Source organism: Aphidius gifuensis, linkage group LG5, assembly GCF_014905175.1.
Source record: "Aphidius gifuensis isolate YNYX2018 linkage group LG5, ASM1490517v1, whole genome shotgun sequence".
Lineage (NCBI taxonomy): Eukaryota > Metazoa > Arthropoda > Insecta > Hymenoptera > Braconidae > Aphidius > Aphidius gifuensis.
In genome coordinates this window covers 16,675,793-16,697,986 of record NC_057792.1, presented here as the reverse complement: position 1 = coordinate 16,697,986, position 22,194 = coordinate 16,675,793, and the positions used below count along the sequence as shown (strand labels likewise).

Genomic DNA, 22,194 nt, shown 5'->3' with positions numbered 1-22,194 from the left:
GATAAACATTAATTCAAAATAGATTTTTAAAATTAGTTTAAAAAATTAGTAAATGAATTTTAAAATTTTTAAAATCATCAAGACATATTATAAATTAAATTTGATGAAGAAAAATTAATTAATTTTATTTTATTAGCTATTGTAGTTCCCAAATTAAAACTCAACAACAACACCATTTTTTGAAAATTAATCGAAAATTAATTTGTTATTTAAATTATTTTTGTTATTTACATTTAATTTTGAAAATTAATTATTATTTGCATGTCTCATTGCGCACATGACCCTCTAATTCAAAATAAATAAACAAATTTAAAACAGACAAATAAAAATTGTTAACAAACGATACATAATTATTTTAAAATAATAAACATAGCACACAATCGAATGCAAATTGATTTTAATAAAAAAAAAAAAAGTATAATAATGCCAAATTAATCTCAACCGTCCAGGAAATATGAGATAAAAAATAAAAATAAAAAACAAACAAAAAAAATAAAGCAACACTGACATCAAACAAAAAAACACCTAAATAAATAAAACCTTTGTTTATTTACAATAATTAAAAAAAAAAAAAAGCCATTTTGGTTTGTCCACCAAAAAAAAAAAAAAATAAAAATCGTCATATAACGATCAATATATTTGATATAAAAATAAGTATCGAATACCTGCCTAAAAAAAATAAATAAATAATAAATTGCAATTATAAATATTATAAATATAAAAATTAATGAAAAAAAAATAAATAAAAATTGTACATATGTATACTCGTATGCAGGGTAAATAACAGTTCATCTATAACGAACATATAAATAATATCTTAGATAAAATTGAATTAAGTAATTGATACAGCTAGCCACGTGTAATCAGAGAAACAAAAAAAAAAAAAAAGATTTCTTTTCTTATAATTCAATTAATAATTGTTGATTATTTATTTGTTTTAAAAAAAAAAAACATTATAAAAAGCTTTATTTTATATAATATATAATGTAACTTTGGTAAAGTTATACCGAGTGCTTTTTACTGCATCGTGTCTTATCGCGTGATCGACGAGGTTAAATTTCCCATAGTAACATGTGCATGTGCATAAGCCAGTGCATTATCTAAAGAAGCAACGCATGTATCTCTCTGTATATTAAATTGTTAATATATATCATCAATTTTCATGACAATTTATTAGCCATCTTCCTCGTCAATTCAATCGAAAATATAATTTTCATTATTCAATTTAAAGAGAAAAAAAATTTAAACATCTCAATTTTGGTATTTAAAATTACAAAATTAATTATCATACTGTTTTTATTTTAAAATATTTTAATTGAACTTTTTTTTTTTCTATTATTTAAATTATGATAATATATTTATAAAGCAAAATATTTAAAAAACAACTTCGCACACTGATAATACGTTATTATTTTTAAATATGTTTTTATTTATTTAGTTTTAATGTTAGTTAATATTATATTGTTGTTATTGTTATAAAAGCAATAGAAAAAAAATTGTATATGTACATATATATCAAGCAATGTGAAGCATAAAAAAATAAAAAAAACTAATAATTGATTTTACCAAAGAATTTGATGGATAATAAATTAATTAATTAAAAAAAACCAATCCAAAATAAATATGACCTGTTTAATTTTTATTGAACAATTTGTAAAGATATTTTTAGCTCGATATGTTATGTTTTTTTTTTCGCTTTTAAAATCTTGCTTTAGTTAAATTTACAGATAAACCGATAATTATTTTGTACAAAATCAGTGGACTATAATTGTAGATACGTGTAAAATTTTATTAACAAAACGATGGAAAGTATGTATCAATGATTTCACGAACATTAACACCAAACATCTAGTTCTTTTTTTTTTTTTTTTATACAAATTAATGAATAAATAAAAGCAAAATTAACTAATGGATGATTTCTTTTTTTTTAATCAATTAATATTTTTTTTTTTTACGTTTCTTTTACTTACGTTTGAATAGTTTTATAAATATTTTATTTTTTCACTTATCCATCATTATCATTATTTATTACTCTCATGATTACTTTTTTTTTATATTTATTTTCATTTGATACTTTCATTTCCATCATTTTCTTTTACCGCACAGCTATCAGATAATAAATAATAAAAATAGCACGATTCGTCCCGTATTTTTATTGGTAGAAAATTCAAAGAATAATTTACAAATAAAAAAAAAAGAGTAAATGGAAAAAATCATACACTATATACACGATAACCGAATGAAAAAAATAAATAAAATAAATTTGGTTAAAAAAATAAAACCAGAACAAAAAAAAATTGTGATTTTTTGTGGTAAAAAATTCCGTTGTATATCAATTTAAAAAACTGGTACAATAACAACAACGGAAAAATAATAATAGTTTTAAAATAACAAGCTAAACATTGTATGATATATTTAACTATTAATAATAAAAAAAAAAAAAACTTTATATTGGGAACAAAGTTCCATTTGCGAGAGAAAAATTAAAAATTTTAAATTAAAAAAAAAACAAAAAAAAATTGTTATAAATTGTTTGTCAATTGAGCAACAGCTGTTTGTAGAAATTTTAATTTTAAAATTATTTTAACAAAATTAAAAGATGAATGAAGTGTGTATTAATTATAAATAACTAATAAAATAATGTTGTAAATAAATTAGAATAATGTTAAGTTAATTTGTGAAAATAAAAATGAAAAAAAAAAAACAAAGTTAATAAATGAAATGTATATATGAAACAAGAGTTAATTCAATTAGAGATAATTTACAATCGAGCTTGCGATCAAGTCTGTCATTACATCATCAAGATAAGGGTTAATTTTAGCCTAAGCTGGACAGTTAGGAAATCACCTTTGAAGTTAACCACATGTCTATAAATTCTACACACATAGACAACTAGAAACTAATTAGTCAAATAACTAATTATCAAGATGATTATGTCATATTTAAATTGAAATTATTATCTAGGTAATTATAAATTTAGAATTTAATCATTTACTTGAAATTTTTGCCTTTTTTTTTCTTAAATTGTTGAGTTAATTTTTAGTCAATTTGATAATTGCATCAAATTTTTATTTAAAAAAATAAAATACCAGAGATAAAACTAGAAAATAAAAAATTTAATTTAAATAAAATGACAAGTGAATTAATTATTCTTGCAGCTATTTTATATTTTTTTCCATTTCGTATAAAATTTTTTATAAAATTTCTACTTCAAATGATGAAAACAAGAATATTGCTCCATTTTATTTTATTATATCTTTATGAAATTTATTATTATTACAGAACGCAACAGTAAGTACAAGTACATAATATATTATTTTATTTTATTGCATGATTTTTATTTTATTTTTTAAAATGTCAAATAAGAATGAAAAATCAATTTTAAGCCTGACAAATCTCTAAAAACAAATAATACACTTGACAATAGAAAATTGTACATTTATCTAGACTTTAAAATGTCTAGACATTTTATTATTATTATTTTATATCAATTATTTAAAAAGTTTTTAAAATAAATATAAATTTTCAATTACTTGATTTATTTTCACATATTTTATTGGATAATTTATTTGTCGAAAAAAAAAATGAAAATAAACAATTTGTTTATATATATGTGTGTATTGTGAAATAGAAGATAAATTGAAAAAAAAAAATAAAGGAAAAAAAGAGAAAAAGATTTTTCACGACAAGTAGAAGTACTCGACGTACGACGAGACAAACTGCACAAGCCAATGCCTGCATTTACGTAATTACATTTTCCGTCAACGAGGTATATAGATACTGACCCTTTTTTTTTTTACTTCACTATTTTTTTTTCAATACTCTATTTTTCATCAATACTTTTTTTCCCCAGCTATTTTATTATTACATATCAATTTTTTTTTCTTTTACTATCATTATCCTTTAAACGATCAATAATAAAATTAAAAACGGATAATTTAGTTTTAAAAAAACCTGTTATTTTTATTTTAATAATATATATATTTTTTTTTAACTAATAACAAGATAAAAATATGCAAAAATGCTTGATTTTTTATTACATTATGTTAACCTAATTATTATTAAATTTATACCGAAGCTTGAAGAATCTAGTTAACGAGAAAAAAAATTTTAAATATTAATGATAAGATTAAAAATAAAAAAAAAATATAAAAAAGAGGAAAAAAATAATAACTCGAAGAAAAAAAAATTGAAGAATTTTCTTAATTCATTAATATTTATAGGGGTTGAACGTGTCGATGAATATTCAGCTTGAAAAGTCTTTAGAAATAGATTCTTTTTTGTTTTACGATTTTCAGGGTTGAACTTATTTATTTTTATAAAAAAAAAACGAATTTATCAACATAAAAATTTAAAAAATTTCATAACGTTATTAAGTAAAATTATTTATAATATATAATCCTTAAAAATAATTTAATGAGATATATTATTTTTTTTTTTTTATCCATACTGTATTGTAATATAATAAGATAATGGAAATCTGTATTTGAAAATGGAGCTTTTAGATAATTCGATAAATACAACAAAGTGAAAATGCATTTGTGTAGGTCATATATATATATAGAAATTGAATATACATAATTTCCGTAAACAATGTAGATTTGTTCTTGTCAAGAGAGAGATGTGTACCAGTAACGATAAATTATGTCCTACTGTTACGATGATTATAGTGATAATAATGATACGCAAAATTCACAATATATATGGTTTATTGCTGTGAGGCATTCACGATCCCAACCGGAGATTAGTTATCTCAATGTCGATTTCTATCCGTATAACCAATTCCTATACGATTAATTTTCAATTAACTCTAAACACGCAAATACAATATTTTGTTTTAATTAAATTATCATTATTTATATAACATTCATATCATAATTATTATTTAAATTATTTTTTTTTTTAATTAATTTTAGACAATTGGTATGTCAAAACCACTTTGTCTTAATTAAAATATAAAGCTTTATTTAAACAAAAGTCTCTCCCTTTTATATATAGCCATAAAAACAATTTAATAATCATTTAGAAAATTTTTCTTTATCAATATATGAAAATATATATACTATCAATGATTTTTGAATTTATATTAAGCTCGATATTCATTTCCTCACTGCCATTCAATTAAAAAAAAAGTTAATGTTTTTCAGCATGCACAAAATACTGATACACACATATCAATATATAAATTTTCCATATGTAAAATATTTTATATGTATATATGGAGTCTCGTTACGCTTGAATTTTCTTCTACCGGTAATACCGTTCACCGTTGACATATCCGGCATGAAATTGCTTGTCGCACGCGAGCACATAATTTCATCCCGCTCTTAGTTCCATCATTTTATTCTTCTCATTCCCCACGGCATTATACACCCAGCCCTTATTTTTAACCCTTTCAAATAACCCTTTTATCCCTCGGTGAATTTATCCCTCATTTAGTCAAAATATTACAAACAATTAACAAACAATATTTGTCACTTGCCAACAATGTCTTAAAATATCATCTTGATTAATAAAATTTATAAAATTTATAATATTAAAATTTCACTCTCAAAATGTGTTAAATCTTCTTCTTCATCATCTTGAGCTATTTTTATATAAAATAAAAAATTGATTTTTTTTTCTTATAATTTTGATGAATATGAAAATTTAATTTTTACATTAATAAAATTTATGAAGAGTCACGTGTATTTTAGAAAGACGTCAGACTCTAAAATGTTTGACCTTTTTATATATATATATTTTTTTAAATTGCAATATTATACGAGAATTTTATAATCGAAATAAAATTGTGTCATCAAAATGACACATTGTTCCGTTATTTATTTATAAATAATTTTGATAAATCAAATACAAAAAATAAAGAAAATTACAGTGTCACAAAAATATAAGCAAATAAATTTATCATTGATATATAAAAAGAAATTTGATAGAAAAAAAAAAAAAAAATTTAAACACATATGTAGAAATCAGCCATACTCACACATGTGGCACACAGTGTGGAAAATGAATGAGACTGTCATCTGCACGTATAATATGACTTATGGTGACCAAAGAGAAGAGCAGCTTTCTCTATTTCAGCATCCCTTATATATATTCACTTCTATTATCAGAAATATACCTAACATAAAATAATAAATTATCGTCAACTAATTTTATTAATGACTTTCTTTCATTAATCTTTATTTCCATTTGACAAATTTCATTTTTATAATATTAATTAATTAATTAATTAATTTCTCAATTATTTTGTACAGAATTTTTAGCATCTTGACGTCGTTGTTCATCTTTTGTTAATATTGTCATAATTAAACCAAAAAATAATGAAGTACATAAACAAATATGAACAGCAATATCACCATAAATTTCCATTAATTCACCTGATATAATAACAAGAATTATACCATAAATATTATTAGCAATATTTAGTATACCAGTTGATATTGATTCAGCTTCTGGATAAGTATACTCTGCACACATTTCATAACCCAAGGCAAGATATCCAGATAAAAAAAATCTAATTAAAAATTTAAATTATTCATATATACACATGCATTTCATTGATTAACATTATTTTAATATTTAAATATACTTTATGTATATATATAATATAAGAATTCATTTATATATCATGTTAGTTTACCCAAGAAAAATTGCTGCAAGGTATACCATCCACTTGCTCTCTACCCACAAAGCAACTGCAAAGAATATTTGACCCAGTAATGTCAGTGAGTAAACAGTTACAGTGGTTTCTCTAAAATATACAAAATTTTATTTTAATGAATCTTGAGGTTTTTTTTTTATTTATTTTCTTAAATATTAATCATGTGCAAAAATATTTAAATGTAAATATAAGCACAAAAATAATTAACTATATTTAATTTTATATTTTTAATTACTTGAATTTTTGTGTTTTATCAAGAATAAAACCAAATGTAACAGAACCAATCATTCCTGCTAATATTAATCCAAGTCCCATTCTTCCAGCATCCTCTTCCGCATTCTAGATAAAAATTTTAAATAAATAAAATTACTTGATAAATTATATTTAGAATTTTTTATTGTAACACGTACTTTGAAATGTGATAAGACAATTTGATTAAGTAATGTACCAACAGCATTTAAAACACCAATACCAAGACCGTATGAATTACATAGTATCATAAAACTTTTATTTTTAAATAAACGTTTTAATGGTTTAATAATTGAATCATTATTTTCAATGTGTTTAGCTTTTTGTAATGCACGTGTTTGACTTGGTGGTAACCTTGGTTCACTCTGAAAAACTTGTTTTTAACAAAAAAAATATAAAATATATATCAAAAATTTATTATCCCAAGGCAATTTTGTGTAAATATTTAAACATTTTTTTATATTTTTTTTACTTTGACTTATCTTTTGAGGAAGAAGAAACAATGATAATTAGCTTTTCATGAGATAAAAATTTAAAAGAAAAAAACAAAATTCAAATAAAATTATTAATATTATTATTATGATAAACTTACATATTAATACAGCAATAAAACCAAGTGTCGTTAATATTGCCATTGACCAAAATAGCGTTGATAAATCATGACCAATCTCATCAATTGATTCATGATTTTTAACAATAATTGGTGTAAAATAAAAACCAAATGCAACACCAAGTTGATTTCCAAATATACCAAATGACGTTGCTGTTGACAGTTGAGTTGATGGAAACCAATGTGCAGCAAGTCGTCCTGGTACTGTCAATATTACAATCTAAAAAAAAAATAAATAAATTTTCACACATTCAATGAGGTTTTTTTCCACTTGTTGTATTTTTTTTATCTTTTATTTTTATTGTCATGAAAGCTCAACACAATATTCATGTGTGACAGAGCTGAATAAATTATTTTCGCTTTTTATTTTTTTTTTTTTGTAAATATTTTTTTTGATAATATTATGATGTTACTCACTTGACTGACTGCCAGAAATGACTGTCCAATAAATGTGATGACAAATCCATCAGGATTGAGAGAAAATATTTTAATCCATGAACCAAAACAAACTAAAAAACTGCCTAATATATTTGTCCATCTCAATCCAATGCGTTCAGAAAAATATGATCCTGGTATTATTAAAAATATATAGTAAAACATATATGTCATTGATGTACAATCAATAGCAAGTGCTGACACGCTATAATATCTGTATGGTAATATTAAAAAACATGAATAAATAATTGATAAATAAATATCAAATTAACAAATATAATATTTACCTTGTTACAATGTTTGCAATAATTGAATACTCGACCCATTGATAAGTACTCAATGCACAGTAGAAACAAAACAAACTCAACATTACCCATCTTTTTTTATATTTTTTAAATTCATATTCATTTATATTTTTATGAACTTTACTATTTAAAATTTGTGGATTATTTAGTTGTGTTGTCAATGGCAATGTAACATCATTATCTTTTTTTTCATTCATTGTTAAACTTTTTAAAATAACACAACTAAACTTATCAACTTGTTTAAAACTAATTTTTTTTATTAAATTCAATTGTTACAAATTATACTCAACAAGTTATTTATCCCCACCACTTTTGTATTAATCGTTTGATATAATATTCATTCATAAAACTTTGGTCAAAGAAAAAAAGCTTCAAACAAACACGAGAGAAAAAATGAGATGAAAAATTCAAAGGGTGTTTAAAATTTTATGTAAAAAAATTAAAATGAACTTTAAAAATCACTTGTCTTTTGATGAATGATAAACTACGAAAAATGTTAATTATCAAAAGAATGAATATAAAATATATTTTTAATTTATAATACATTTCCTATCACATAAAACCACAAACTCATCAAATATTAAAAACACTAATAAATTAAAATGTCTAGATAAAATTATGAAATAAAAACAAATGAAAAATATATCACATACTTAATAACAATTTTATCTTATCAATTCAAGGTTTTTAAAAAAGTTTATAGTAACTCTAATATCAATACAATGTACTTATCAAAAAATTCTCAATCTTACATATAAATTTATAAAATGATTTTGCTTATCACTTGAATTTCCCATTTATTTCTTATCAAATTTAAATCTACACTGTCAATTTAATTAAATTCATTATTTATTTAAAAAATAACATTGTTAATTATAATAATAATAATATGCAATAATAAAGATATTAATAAAAAAATAAAAAGAAAAAAAAAAACAAATATTTTCTTTTACATATATATAAAATAATAAAAACCACAATTTTCATATATACGTATCATTATTTTATTTTTATATATGTTTTTTTCTAATGTTACGCCTCATTTTGATAAAGCACTCAAGTTTATTAAATTATATTGGAAAGCATCCAGTTATTTTAACAAATGATCCAAAAAAAAAAAAAAAAACAGCAAGGATTAAAAAGAAAATAAGATGAATGTAAATTTAAAATAGAAAAAAAATACTATATACATAATTAAAATTAAAAAAAAATAAATTGGGATAAAATAGAAGAATAAAAATGAATAAATATAAATAAATAATTGAAAAATTTAATAGGATATTTACACATTTGTTTTGATCGATTTGTCTGCTCTCTCTTGAGCCAAATAGTGCTTTATAGAATAGAGGTAAAAGGGATGGTGTTGATGATAGTGAATAGTCATGGTGATGAAGAGAACCAGATATATATGTAGATAGAGAAAATGGATAGGAATGGTAATTGCCATTCGACATTCACTATTGATGAATACAAGGTGCGTGCATGTGCTTTGAATTGATAGAAGAAGAGGTGAATTATCAAGTGTATGAGTGAGGTAAAGCACACGTATTTAACTTGAAAAGCATCATGTTAAAATAGTTTTGATAAATTCAAAACCAAATGTGTATGTTGAATATTTGTATATTATATGTATATAAACAAGATAAAATATATATTATAAAATAAATGGCTGTAGACAGGTACTCAAATTAACACACGTTATAGTAATTCTCAAAAATTAAAAAAATTCTTGTTATAAATTTTTATGAAAATTTACATTATCATTTTAATCAATGTAGTTTTTGAATATTTTTACTGATGTTCAAACTGATGTATTACATAGATAATAACTAGAAACATGAAACCAACATGTCAAATTGATGTAATTTAATTGGAAATATTTTAACAACAAAAAATAATAATATCTACATGATGTTTTTTTATTTTTGGACTTTAGAAATTCAGTAAATTGATAGGTAATTAGAACAAAAAAACAAGATAAAAAAAATTTATATTTTTAAACAAAATTATTTTGAATAATATTTTGTAATTTTAGTATTTTTTTTTTTTTTTAACTGAATAAATAAAATTGATGTTTTTTAATTTTATTTGTATAATGATAAAATTATTAATTTATATTAATTAAAAATTGTATTAATAAATATTTATAAAACGTAAATATTATTTATTCAATTAAATAAAAATAAAAAAAAAAAGAAATTTCAATGAATTTTAAAATTTTGGTTAATCTGTTGATTTTATTTGAATTTGAATGATGAAAAATAAATGATTAAATGGGTTTGAATATAGTAAAGTCGTTTAAATAAATAACTCTCTCTATATATATGTTAAAATAAAAGTAAAAAGAATTACGAGTACTCACGTGAGACTTTCGAAGTTAGCCAAATACAAGGACGACAAACGATGAGAAAGACCATCCGGATTACATCCGGGATTTTGAATGCTGCGTTGCTTGAATTAATCCAACTTAAAATTCACATTGTTACAATACACTTATACATACAAACCAAAGTTACTGTGGGATATGTTCATCGTCTTATTGCATACTCAAACTAGCTTTTCTCTATTTCCTTATTCACTAACACTATATATCTCTTTTTATGTAACTATATAACTCTAATGTTGTATTACCAAGTGTGAAAACTTACACGTGCTAGTAATCGAAAACTCAAACCCAAAGAATTTCATATGTTTTATTTGAACACTTGGGAAATTTGCAGTATTCATTTTACACTATAAATGAAAAAAAAGAATATTATTTTATTATCTATCTACAATATAAAAAGAATTAATATAGAAAAAAAAAATTTATTGATTTATTTTAGTATTTTTTAAATTTCGAAATATTAGCTTAAACGATTTCGAAATTTCGAAAATGTTTTAACTAATATTTTGATCAATTTATATAATACATTTTAAAAATGCTAATTAATTTTTTACAGAAATTAAAATAATGATTTTGGTTTTAAGAAATTTGAAATTTTAAAACTGTAACAAAATTAATAGAAATATTTAAAAAATTGTTAATTCGTTTTCTATCAACAAACTGCGAAAAAAAAGGATTTTTTTTTTCTTTTTTATATTGAAAAAATTATATGTTGTTTTAAAAAAATAAAATAAATTTTTTCTTGATTATCAGAAAGATTATTTTTTTTTTTTCTTTGTTTATTTAACAAATGTGATGTACAAAATTCGAGAATAGACACTTTCCGTAACCATCATTGATAAATTTGAAATGACTTAATAAATATATAATATCGCTCTACAGAGATTTGCACACAGTGATTGCAAAAAATTGGCACATTTTAAAAATATAAAAAACAAAAAATACATTGATTGTTTGCCAAATTGCATTAATATTTAATTCTTTGTATATTAATTGATAAAAATTATTGTGTGACATTACAAGGCCTCCAATGTTTGGTTTATAAATTAAAAACAAAAAATTGCATTAAATATAATTGTATAAATGTTAAATTTAATAATATTATCAATTGTAAAATGTGACAAATATTTTTAGTTTTTTCCTTTATTTTGTATCAATTTTATCTATTGATTTATCACATAATTGTTCATATTTTATTTTTCTTCGTGAAGATTAAATTTACTTTATTTTATGATTAAACTTTTTTTAAAATTGGTCATATTTTGAAGATTAAATTTACTTTATTTTATGATTAAATTTTTTTTTTTTTTCACTAAAAAATTGGTCATATTTGATAAGCACATACTCACTCACATTTTTACATAGATATTTTAAAAACAATTAGCTAACTGTCATTATTGACATTTAAAAAACAAAAATTATAATTACAATTTTATAAAATCAATTTAAAATTGATATTTACAAAATAAAACAAAAAAAAAAAATGAAAAACTTCTGATTTAACTCATTTAAAAAAAAAAAAAAAAGAAAATATTTATGATAATGATTGATAATTAAATTGCTGTCATTTGATAAAATAAATTAAAAAACAAAAAACGCGTACATTATCACAAGTCATCGGGCCACATTGTTAAAATTTTTATAAATATTTTTTCTAATCATATAATTAAGTATCTTTGATACTTAAAATTAAAATAAATTCTATTTTTAATATATATAAAATTGATTGCATTTTTTTAAATTTCTATTTGTTAATTTGTCAAAATTAACGGGCACCGTGTAAAAGAGGAAGCACGCGAATGATGAATTAAAAAAAAAACAATAATTAAACAAAGAAAAAAAAAAAAAAAGAAAAAAGAAACTAATAAGCCTTAAATTAATTAATCCCTATCATTTGTATTATCTTTAATGTCATCTTTAATGACATTTTGATTCATTTGATCATTTTCATACTCAACAAAATCATCAAAAAGACTTGGCCATGCTTCAGTGTCATCATAAGTACCAAGATCATTGCCAATTATTTCAGCAAAATTTAAAAACATATTCCATGTATCACGTGGTATACCACGTATACGATGATTATCAAGAAATAATAACCATTTTTTTAATAATGGTGGTTCACGTATTGTAAATACTAACTTCCATAATACAATAGCCATGTCAGTTGGTAATATACGTTGTCCAGTTGTAATATCAAGACCAAAACGAAATGTAAATCTATACAAATCTTTAAACATTTCATTATTTTGACTTAATTCATTAACAACATTTGGTAATCGTAATTGTATACTAGATATACTATCAACATTTAATGATTTAAGTCCATTTATAAATTCAGCACGTGTAAATTGACACATTTGTTCAGCATCAAGTTTCCATGCAAGTACAAGTACCTTAAAATCATCTGGTGATAATTGTAAATCATCACATAGTCTTTCAATACCATCAGCAAGTATTGTATCTTCAACTGGATCCTTTATTTCAAATAAATAAATAAAAATTTAATTATTTAATTATTCAATTTTAATAATAAAAATATTTTTTCTTCTAATTACCTTGTATTGATCAAATAATGCATTTAATTTTAAATCTAATGCATCTTTTTGTTGCTTACTATTATCAATTGTATTAAAACTATTTGGTGTATTTGATTTACCAAGTGGTGGCAATCTAGCATAAAATGCTTTTGGTACACGAATATTATTTTGTACAGCTGGTACTGAACCACAATTATCTGATCCAACAATATTAACAAATGTTGATGTTTTATTTGTTGCTGTTGTTGTTGTTGTTGATGATAATTTTTTACTACCATTAATATGTGAGTCTATTGATGTCATTGCACCTTTTGAACATGTGTTTGATGGAAATAATCTACGTAATTCCATTGTGTCTAAAATTATATATTTTTTATAAATAATTATCATTTATATATTTTTCATATAAAAGTTTTATAATATATAATTTTTCTTACCTTCCTTAACTTCAGACACAGTTGTTTGTTGTGTCGTAGTTTGAGGATTTGGCACTTTAAAACACGGCCAACAATTTCCCATTGATAATTTACTTTTAATTTATTTAAAAAATTATTTTGCATCGGCAGTTTTTATGTCAAAAGCTATAAAATATTAAATATTAGCAATGTTTAATTTAATCAATTATTTATGTATAAAATTAACAAGGATATTATTAAATTTATTATTATTACCTTATTTTTATTGTTGATATTTTCTCCAATATATTAGGAGTAGGCCCAATTAAGGCACTCCAATATTTTGTGTTTTTAATCTGCATCAATGTCAAGTGTTTAGCCTCAAAAAAAATATATATTTTTCTTATATTTATTTCTACAATTAAATACATAGTTAATTAAAAATTTATTATCATTATTTTTATATATTATTTGTTAATTTATTGAAGGACATTTTAAAAAAAAAATATTAAATTAATATTTATTATTTTAAATAATATATGATATTTACCATAAACGTCAAAAAGTTTTATTTTCTTTTATTATTTTTATTTTTTTTTACAAGTTATAAAAAACACAATATAACGGCCATTTTTTTGTTGAAAAATTTATACTGCATTTTTTAATATTAACAAATATTATTTGTTAATTTATTATTTAGCTTTGTTCGTTTAGTTATAATTTTATATTGTATATTTTAAGATTACTCATTGTAAAATGACACAAACATGTCTTTCATCTTTTTTTTTTTTTTATTTATTTGCCAGCGCCACTCTGTAAACTTGTGAACTAAATTCAAATGATTAATTGAATAATAATGATAATTAAAAATTATAATTTTTGTGTTATTTATTTATTTATTTATTGAAAATTATTTTATTTATGAAAAATTATTTTTTGTTACTTTTAAAATAATTTTAAAACAACATAATTAAAAATAAATTTAAATATTGTTATAAATAAATAATTAAACATTTAGTTTAATAAATTAATTTACAAATTTATATTGTTAAAATTTTCAGCTAAATTTCGTGTCATTTGGATTAAAAAACAATTAAAATTATCCAGTTGAAATTCAACTTGCTAGATCAAAAAATTTTTAGAATAATCATTAAATTAATTTAACTAGAATAAAAAATAAATAAATATTCATTAACATAAAATTATATCTCCATAACATTTGTATAAAAAATTAAAAAAATAATAAAACATTTTTTATTAATTATCACGTCCTTGAATTTATTTATTTTTTTTACAGTTTACAGCTATACAGTTGAGGTAACAATTTACAAGTTCTCATTGAACAAGTTACATTATTTAACAAATTGCAACAAATTAATGTTTTTTTGGTAACTTATTAATAAACAAATTTTATTATTTTGATTATCATTGCTCCAAAATTGACAGTTGATTATTTAAAATAAAAAAATAGAAAAAAAAATAATGGAGTTAACAAATAAACAACTCTCAATGATGTGGAAAAAAAATATATACAATTTAACTGACAGTCATTTTAATTGTTAATTAGTCTTAATACTCATTGTTAAAATGTTTTTATATTTCTAATTAACCAACTTGATCAAATACTGACCAGCCTGGTGGTAAAAATGTGTCAAATCCTTCAAGTAATATTTGATGATCCTTGAATAGAATACGTACTTGTCTAATAACTTCAGAACGATTAATTGCCTGTGATTTAAAGTCTTTGAGTACTGTTATTAAAAGAGGATAAACATGAGGTTGATGATGAAATGTATATTTAACTTGACGTAAAAATTCAATAGCTCGTTTATGTTTTAAATTTGGATCATAGACTCCATCATAAGCCATTGATGGACTTGGTGTTGATGACGCCGGACTCATATGCATCTAAAACAATAATAAAAAATTGAAATTGATAAATATTTTTAAATATTAAAAACAACAATAAACAGTATAAAAAAAAATATATATTCTCTATTTGTATAAATAAATATTAAATGTTTATTTATTGATAATAGAAAAAATCATTTTAGCTGATAATATGGAGTCGAAGTTTTGAAGATAAGAGAAAACAATAGTGGCGTTGCTTTGCATTTTTTTTTTTCTTTTATTTTTGAGGTTATAAAGAAAACATAAAATAGATAATGATAATTTGATAGTAGAAAATAATACTTACATTTGTTCCACTATAATGAGTCATTGTTTATTTTTTTATTTCAATGTTTATTTAATCAAATACTAATGACAATTGTCAATGTTTAATATTGTTATTTATTATATTAAATTAATATAAAAAAAAAAAACAAATCTTGATTTTCTCACGTGCGCAACACAATCAGGAAAACACCTGTCGAATCGACCGGCTCTTTTAATTTTTTTTTTTTTTTCTCTTCTACCCTCAACTGCCCTCGACCACCTTCCACCACCTAGGGATGTGCGATATCAGACGATATATCGGAGGACCCGATATTTTTACCCGATATCGACGATATTTTTATTCGATATCGGTAGGCGTCAAATATCGGATATTCGATATCATTTTCCAAATATCGTCACGAAAATATCGGCTGACTTTACCAGCTGTAGGACTTATTACCGACAGATAAAGCGTCTAAAAATAAAGCGTCACTTTAACAAAGTAGTGTGTTTTTAACAATTATTAATATTAATAATTATATATTAATTATTAATAATTACAATTTTGTTCATGATTTAACTTAGTTATTAGAAATTTTGTATTTCTAAGTCATGGATACATATGAATATAATGAAGGTAAGAAGGATTGAACTTTATATATTTACGACCCAATGTTTAACCTTAATTTAAAACATAAGCATGTCATAATTTAAACAAAAGTAATAATTAATAATAAACAATACCTCAATGCTAATTTTATCGATATTTAATATGATTATTTTTACATTTTTCTGGCATTGTTAATCAATTTTTCTAATTTTATTGAACATTTAGATGAGATACTGTTACCTGAGGAAACTGTATCAAAAACAATGGACCATGAATTTCATATTTATTTTCAAATAAATAATCAGGACCCTATTCGTTATTCGTTTGATCGTGAACAATATATAACTTTGAAAGGTATTTTAAACTATAACATAATTTAATTCTTTCAATAAAATATGTAAAAAAAATATATAGTAAATTCATACATTATCAAAATGGGATAAATAATTAGTCATACTGAGGTAAATATTATGATTTATAATTTCAGGCAGTCAGAAAGAATCCTACAACTTTATAAAAGAAGCTGCCAAAGGAGCTTGGATAGAAGACAAAGAGATTCCTCTCGAGTTTCATATGTCACTCGATGATGTTGACTAGTGGGTTTTATCATATAATGACAACAATTTTTTTTTATTGAATAATTAATACGTAATTCTTCATTTAACAATTGTAGCATTCTGCTTGAAGATACTGGCAGTGATATAAGCCTCGACAATAAGTTTCACCAGGGATCATGGAGGGAAAAATTGATAGCAGGTAGTGGAGAATTTCCGGCAGTGAGTACTCCTGACTCTGATTCAATTTCTTCGAATAATGGAACATTGGATCATTATGTACAAAAAAAAACTGTACGTAAATCAACAAAAAAAAATTTAAAAAGACCAGCTGATGCATACCCTCTAATAAAACAACCTGGGTACGTTATACTTCATAATTATTGTAATATTTTATATGGTATTACTTAAATATTATTTTTTTGGCTTGAATAATATTTACAGAAGACAATCAAGTAATGTTTGGTCTTACTTTGAGTCTGATTCAAGTGATTTATGTGTGGCACATTGTAAGCTGTGTCAAACTAGAGTCAAACGTGCACAAGGAACATCAAACTTGCGTTCGCATATGATGAAACATCATCCGGCAATATGGAACCGGCAAACACAACAATATAAAGCATCAAATTATTTGAATTCTCCTTCAACCAGTGAAAGTTGTGATGAACCACTGCCAAAAAAGCAACTTACATCAAAAACACCTAAAATCACTGAAGTTTTTTCAAAGATAACATCACTTGCACGTAAGAAAAACAAAATTTTAATATTTTTATTTGATAATAATAATAATAATAATGTTTCTTTGACGTTAGCTGGAGGACATACTCATGATGAACTTACAAATGCTATCCTTTTCATGATAGCCAAGGATAAATTGCCTATGAGTATGGTTGAGAATGAAGGTTTTCGATACTTATGTTCAAAATTTAAGCCACTTTATAACATACCATCTAGAAAAACAATATCAACTGCACTCGAAGATCGTTATAAAATTTTAAAAGAAAGATTTGTTACACAAATACAGCAAGCAACCACTTATAGCTTGACTCTTGATAATTGGAGTGACAGAACTAAGCAAACATATATTGCAGTGACTATCCATTATCTAAATAATCAATGGGAACTTATTGATGGTACAATTGGAATGTTTCCTTTGTATGACAATCATACTGCAGAGTACCTTAAAAATGCTATCGAGTTTATCCTTGATGATTTTAAATTAGAAAAAGCAAAAATAGTTGGTGTCACAACTGATAGAGCTGCTAATATTTTGAAGGCTGTTCACGAATTATTTGGGCCTAAAAAACAAGTCTCATGCTTTTGTCATATGTTGGCTCAATTGTTTCCTGATTTCATGGAAGGAATGTCTAAACTTCAGATAGTTATTAAAAAAGTAAGAGCTATTGTTAATGCTGTTCGAGTCAGTACTTGTGCCTCCACCAAGCTTAAAAATTTACAAAAAGCAAAAGGTATACAAGAAGGTGATTGTCTTGCTTTTGAGTTGGATGTTTCAACTCGTTGGAATTCAACTTTGTACATGATAAAAAAATTTTTAATCTTAAAAGATTACGTTCTAAGTACAACTGAAGAATGTGCCTTTCCACCAGAATTACTTCAACATGAAGATTATCAAATTTTAGATGATGTTATACCCTTGATGGAGCTAGTTGAAAATGCAACAAAAGAAGCTAGTAAAAGTAAATACCCAACTGCTAGTCTTGTTGTACCACTTTTGGCAAATATAAAAATTGCAATTGGCAATTGTAAAACTCAAACTCAATGTGGAAAAGAATTCCAAAATAAATTTACAGATGCACTCGAGCGACGAGGAAGAGATTTAGAAGCAAATGATATATTGGGTATTGCTACTATCTTAGATCCTCGTTTTAAAAAAAAGTATTTTCAAGATCCTCGACGAGTATCTTATTTAGTAGACATGATTATAAAAATGACTGGTAAACAAGAAAAAAAACAACTCTCTGAAAAATTGAATGAAAATAATGAAAAAACACAAAGAAGTATATGGGATATACACGATGACTTCATGGAAAAAAGAAATCCTTCTGAACACGTCTTGCCTGAAATCAAGCAGTATCTCAATCAACAGCTTTGGCCTAGACAAACAAACCCAATTCAAGTATGGAAAGATCAATTAAAACCATCATTTCCAGGACTTTATCCATTGGCAATGATGTATCTTAGTGTCCCATGTTCATCTGTACCATCAGAAAGAATCAATTCACAAGCTGGAGACATCAAAACAGTAACAAGAAATCGTATCACTGGTGAGCACTTAAATGAATTACTTTTCCTTAGTTCATTAACTTTGGAACAATGGGGATTGAAGTGATTGTTTTTTATTATTCTATACCTAACACTAAAATAGTTCATTGATTTTTTTTAATACATTTTAATACTGTTAACTTGGGATTGGTATTTTTTTATATTACTTTAGTATTATATAACGTATAAAAAAAATTTTATTGAACTGGCTGCTGCTTTCACAATTTAATGTGTTTTTTATCAAAATTACATTTAATAAATTTTATTAAACTGACTGCTGCTCTTACAATTTGATGTATTTTGTATTAAAATTACACGAACATATGTATTTGTATGAAGAAGTTTTGTACTGTTTTATTTTTTTGGTGTATGCACATATATGGATTTGAATTTTTTATTAAATTTTTTTTTGCCTGCAGTTTTTTTTTTAATTTTAAAATATAATTGACATTTCTTTTTATTTCAGACTACTTTGATTCGGACTCATTTTCGGATTAATCTTCCAACAATTATTCTAATCATAAAATTGCAAAATGCAAGTAAAAAAAACAGCTGTTCAACAGTTCCAATTGTAAAAATCAATTTAAAAAAATTTTAATAGCTGTCTAACAGTCTCAATTGTACATATGAATTCAACTGGAAAACCTATTTCTCGATTTTTAAAATCGTTTATTTAATAATAAAATCGGCTTTTTCCTTAATAAATAATTATTTACATTTGTTTATGCTATTTTTTTCATAGTCAATTTGAACGATTATATGTTTTCAAAAAGTACGATATTAAAAATTGTAAAAAACAATAAAAAATAACGAAATATTAATTAATATTAATTAATTAAAAAAAGAAATATCAACAAGGGTTTACAATAATACCATAATCATACCGAAATGATTAAATAAAAACTAAATAATAGAATTAATGGATAATAAGTCATTTTTATATTAAATTTGTTTAAATAATAACTTATTATTTATTATTCTATTTATTTATTAAATAGTTATAATTATTATTTATCTATTTTGTTGTCGCCATTTTAAATTCTAAGATGCGCAAATCACTTTTTGTTCTACAGTTGGTAAAGTCAATTGGCCACGATATTATCGAATATCCGATATTACTTCGCCAAAATATCGGTTCGATAACGATATCATTTTTTGATATCGCGATATCCGATAATATCGATATCGCTGATATCGCACATCCCTACCACCACCTTCAACAACAACCTGTTGTAAACTGTGATGGTGTCCACCAGGGAGAGCCGTCAATTCATCAGGTGTACCAATTATAAAATTATAAAAAGAGCAGCCATTTTGTTCCCATTTCGTTAATCTAGTTCATTTTTTTTCTTATCTAGTTACAAAATCTCATGTAAACTTACCAGCATAATAATAATTTTTGTTTTTTAATCAAAACAAAAAAAATATATAATATTTATTTATATAAAAAAAAAAAAAGTAACCCTTTTAACTGAATATTGCAATCTTATTTCACATGTAAATGAAATTATTTATATATTAAAATAATAGTGTATTAAATATTGTATGACAATTAATTGAAAAAATATATTAAAAAAAAAAAAATAATTTGCAAAAAAAATCTTTTGCGGTGTTAAGGTGAATAACCTTTTTTTCAGTTCATATACCGCTACATTGAAGCTGTAACATTTTTCAATTAAATTTGACATCAGTATCTTGATAAAAAAAATTAGAAATATTACAAAGGTAAAGATTAATCAATCAACAATTAAATTAAATTAAAAGTCTTTACAAATCGATAAAAAGTTGAATAAAATTTGTAATATTTATTATTGACAGAATTAATAATGGTTGTACTGAGTAATTTTTTAACACCTCAAGAGGGAATCAGACATGAGGAAAAAAATACAACAGTATATCTTAATGACAGAGAAGTTGGTAAAGGAACACTTTATATAACTGAAAGGTAAATTAAATATTCATCAAAAAATACAAAAAAACGGAACCTAATAAATGTTTTATAATTATTTAAATTTATTTTAGTCTATTGTCATGGATTGACAGTACAACACAGCAAGGTTTTTCTCTTGAATATCCACATATTTCATTGCATGCAATATCCAGAGATGAGCAAGTACATCCTCGACAGTGTCTCTACGTCATGGTTGATGCCAAAGTTGATTTACCAGGTAAATTTGACAAGGAAAAATCATATTTAGCATAGAAATTCAACAATTAATAATTAATTATGCATATTATTTAGATGTTCAAGTTCAACCAAATGATAATGATGCTAATGATGATGATGATGATGATGAAGAAGAATCAGAAACACCAATGACTGAAATGAGGTTTGCACCAGATAATACAAATAGTCTTGATGCAATGTTTCAAGCAATGAACACATGTCAAGCACTTCATCCTGATCCACAAGACAGCTTTTCAGATGGTTAATTTAAATTTATAAATAAAGCTTGTTAATAATTATTTAATTATATTATATTATATATATATTTTAGCTGAAGAAGATATTTATGAAGATGCAGAACAGGATGATGTTGATTATTATGAAGATGATGATTTTGAATATTACGAAGTTGGTGCTGGTGATGGAAATTACAATTTACCAACAGGTACAAAATTATTTTTGGCATTTTGTCATTTATTTTATAATAATTGTTAATTGTTTGCTGGTTTTTTTTTTTAGATACAACAAATGGTAATCAAAATGGTACTGAAGCTGAAGAATCAATGGACATTGAAGCTGGTCAATTTGAAGACGCTGAAGAAGATCCTTAAGTATTTAATTAACTTAATTAAATTAAATATTAAAAAAAAAAAAAAAAAACGTATCAGCAACAGCAGCAACATAATATTGCATTTAGATTCTTAATTAATAAATGTATATGGCCTCAATCTTCGTAGAGTAACATAACAGATATTCTCTAATTTTACTTCTCTCTTTATCTACATGCTCTTTGTTGTTTTTTTTTTTTTTCTGTACTGCAAACTTAAATATCATTATCA

At 23.3% G+C, this 22,194-nt stretch overlaps 4 protein-coding genes across 6 annotated transcripts; 2 read left to right on the top strand and 2 right to left on the bottom strand.

The window, feature by feature from the left end:
- Positions 1 to 6,150: 6,150 nt before the first annotated feature.
- LOC122857955 (feline leukemia virus subgroup C receptor-related protein 2-like) lies at positions 6,151 to 8,857 on the bottom strand. Its single transcript, XM_044160527.1, has 7 exons — positions 8,246 to 8,857; positions 7,941 to 8,172; positions 7,506 to 7,743; positions 7,075 to 7,286; positions 6,900 to 7,003; positions 6,644 to 6,754; positions 6,151 to 6,517 (listed from the first exon to the last, which is right to left on the bottom strand). The coding sequence occupies exons 1-7, from the start codon at positions 8,458 to 8,460 to the stop codon at positions 6,241 to 6,243; spliced, it is 1,389 nt and encodes a 462-aa protein (XP_044016462.1). The 5' UTR covers positions 8,461 to 8,857; the 3' UTR covers positions 6,151 to 6,240.
- A 3,057-nt stretch (positions 8,858 to 11,914) lies between these two features.
- On the bottom strand, positions 11,915 to 16,030 carry LOC122857954 (DCN1-like protein 3). 3 transcript variants are annotated; one of them, XM_044160524.1, is made up of 6 exons: positions 15,782 to 16,030; positions 15,215 to 15,492; positions 13,861 to 13,964; positions 13,627 to 13,770; positions 13,208 to 13,545; positions 12,228 to 13,126 (listed from the first exon to the last, which is right to left on the bottom strand). In XM_044160524.1, exons 4-6 carry the CDS (start codon positions 13,706 to 13,708, stop codon positions 12,530 to 12,532), a joined length of 1,017 nt encoding a protein of 338 aa, XP_044016459.1. In that variant the 5' UTR covers positions 13,709 to 13,770; positions 13,861 to 13,964; positions 15,215 to 15,492; positions 15,782 to 16,030; the 3' UTR covers positions 12,228 to 12,529. The 3 variants fall into 3 exon arrangements, with proteins under 3 accessions (XP_044016460.1, XP_044016459.1, XP_044016461.1); XM_044160525.1 differs by lacking the exons at positions 15,215 to 15,492; positions 15,782 to 16,030 and adding an exon at positions 14,135 to 14,400 and having other exon boundaries at positions 11,915 to 13,126; positions 13,861 to 13,999; XM_044160526.1 differs by lacking the exons at positions 15,215 to 15,492; positions 15,782 to 16,030 and adding an exon at positions 14,135 to 14,161.
- Positions 16,031 to 17,084: 1,054 nt separating this feature from the next.
- Positions 17,085 to 19,255, top strand: LOC122856507 (E3 SUMO-protein ligase ZBED1-like). The gene is made up of 4 exons (XM_044158183.1): positions 17,085 to 17,107; positions 17,350 to 17,648; positions 17,718 to 18,801; positions 18,922 to 19,255. The coding sequence occupies exons 1-4, from the start codon at positions 17,085 to 17,087 to the stop codon at positions 19,253 to 19,255; spliced, it is 1,740 nt and encodes a 579-aa protein (XP_044014118.1).
- A 1,334-nt stretch (positions 19,256 to 20,589) lies between these two features.
- LOC122857953 (methylosome subunit pICln) lies at positions 20,590 to 22,022 on the top strand. The gene is made up of 6 exons (XM_044160522.1): positions 20,590 to 20,913; positions 21,007 to 21,133; positions 21,211 to 21,356; positions 21,431 to 21,616; positions 21,687 to 21,800; positions 21,875 to 22,022. Exons 2-6 carry the CDS (start codon positions 21,015 to 21,017, stop codon positions 21,964 to 21,966), a joined length of 657 nt encoding a protein of 218 aa, XP_044016457.1. The 5' UTR covers positions 20,590 to 20,913; positions 21,007 to 21,014; the 3' UTR covers positions 21,967 to 22,022.
- The last annotated feature ends 172 nt before the right edge of the window (positions 22,023 to 22,194 follow it).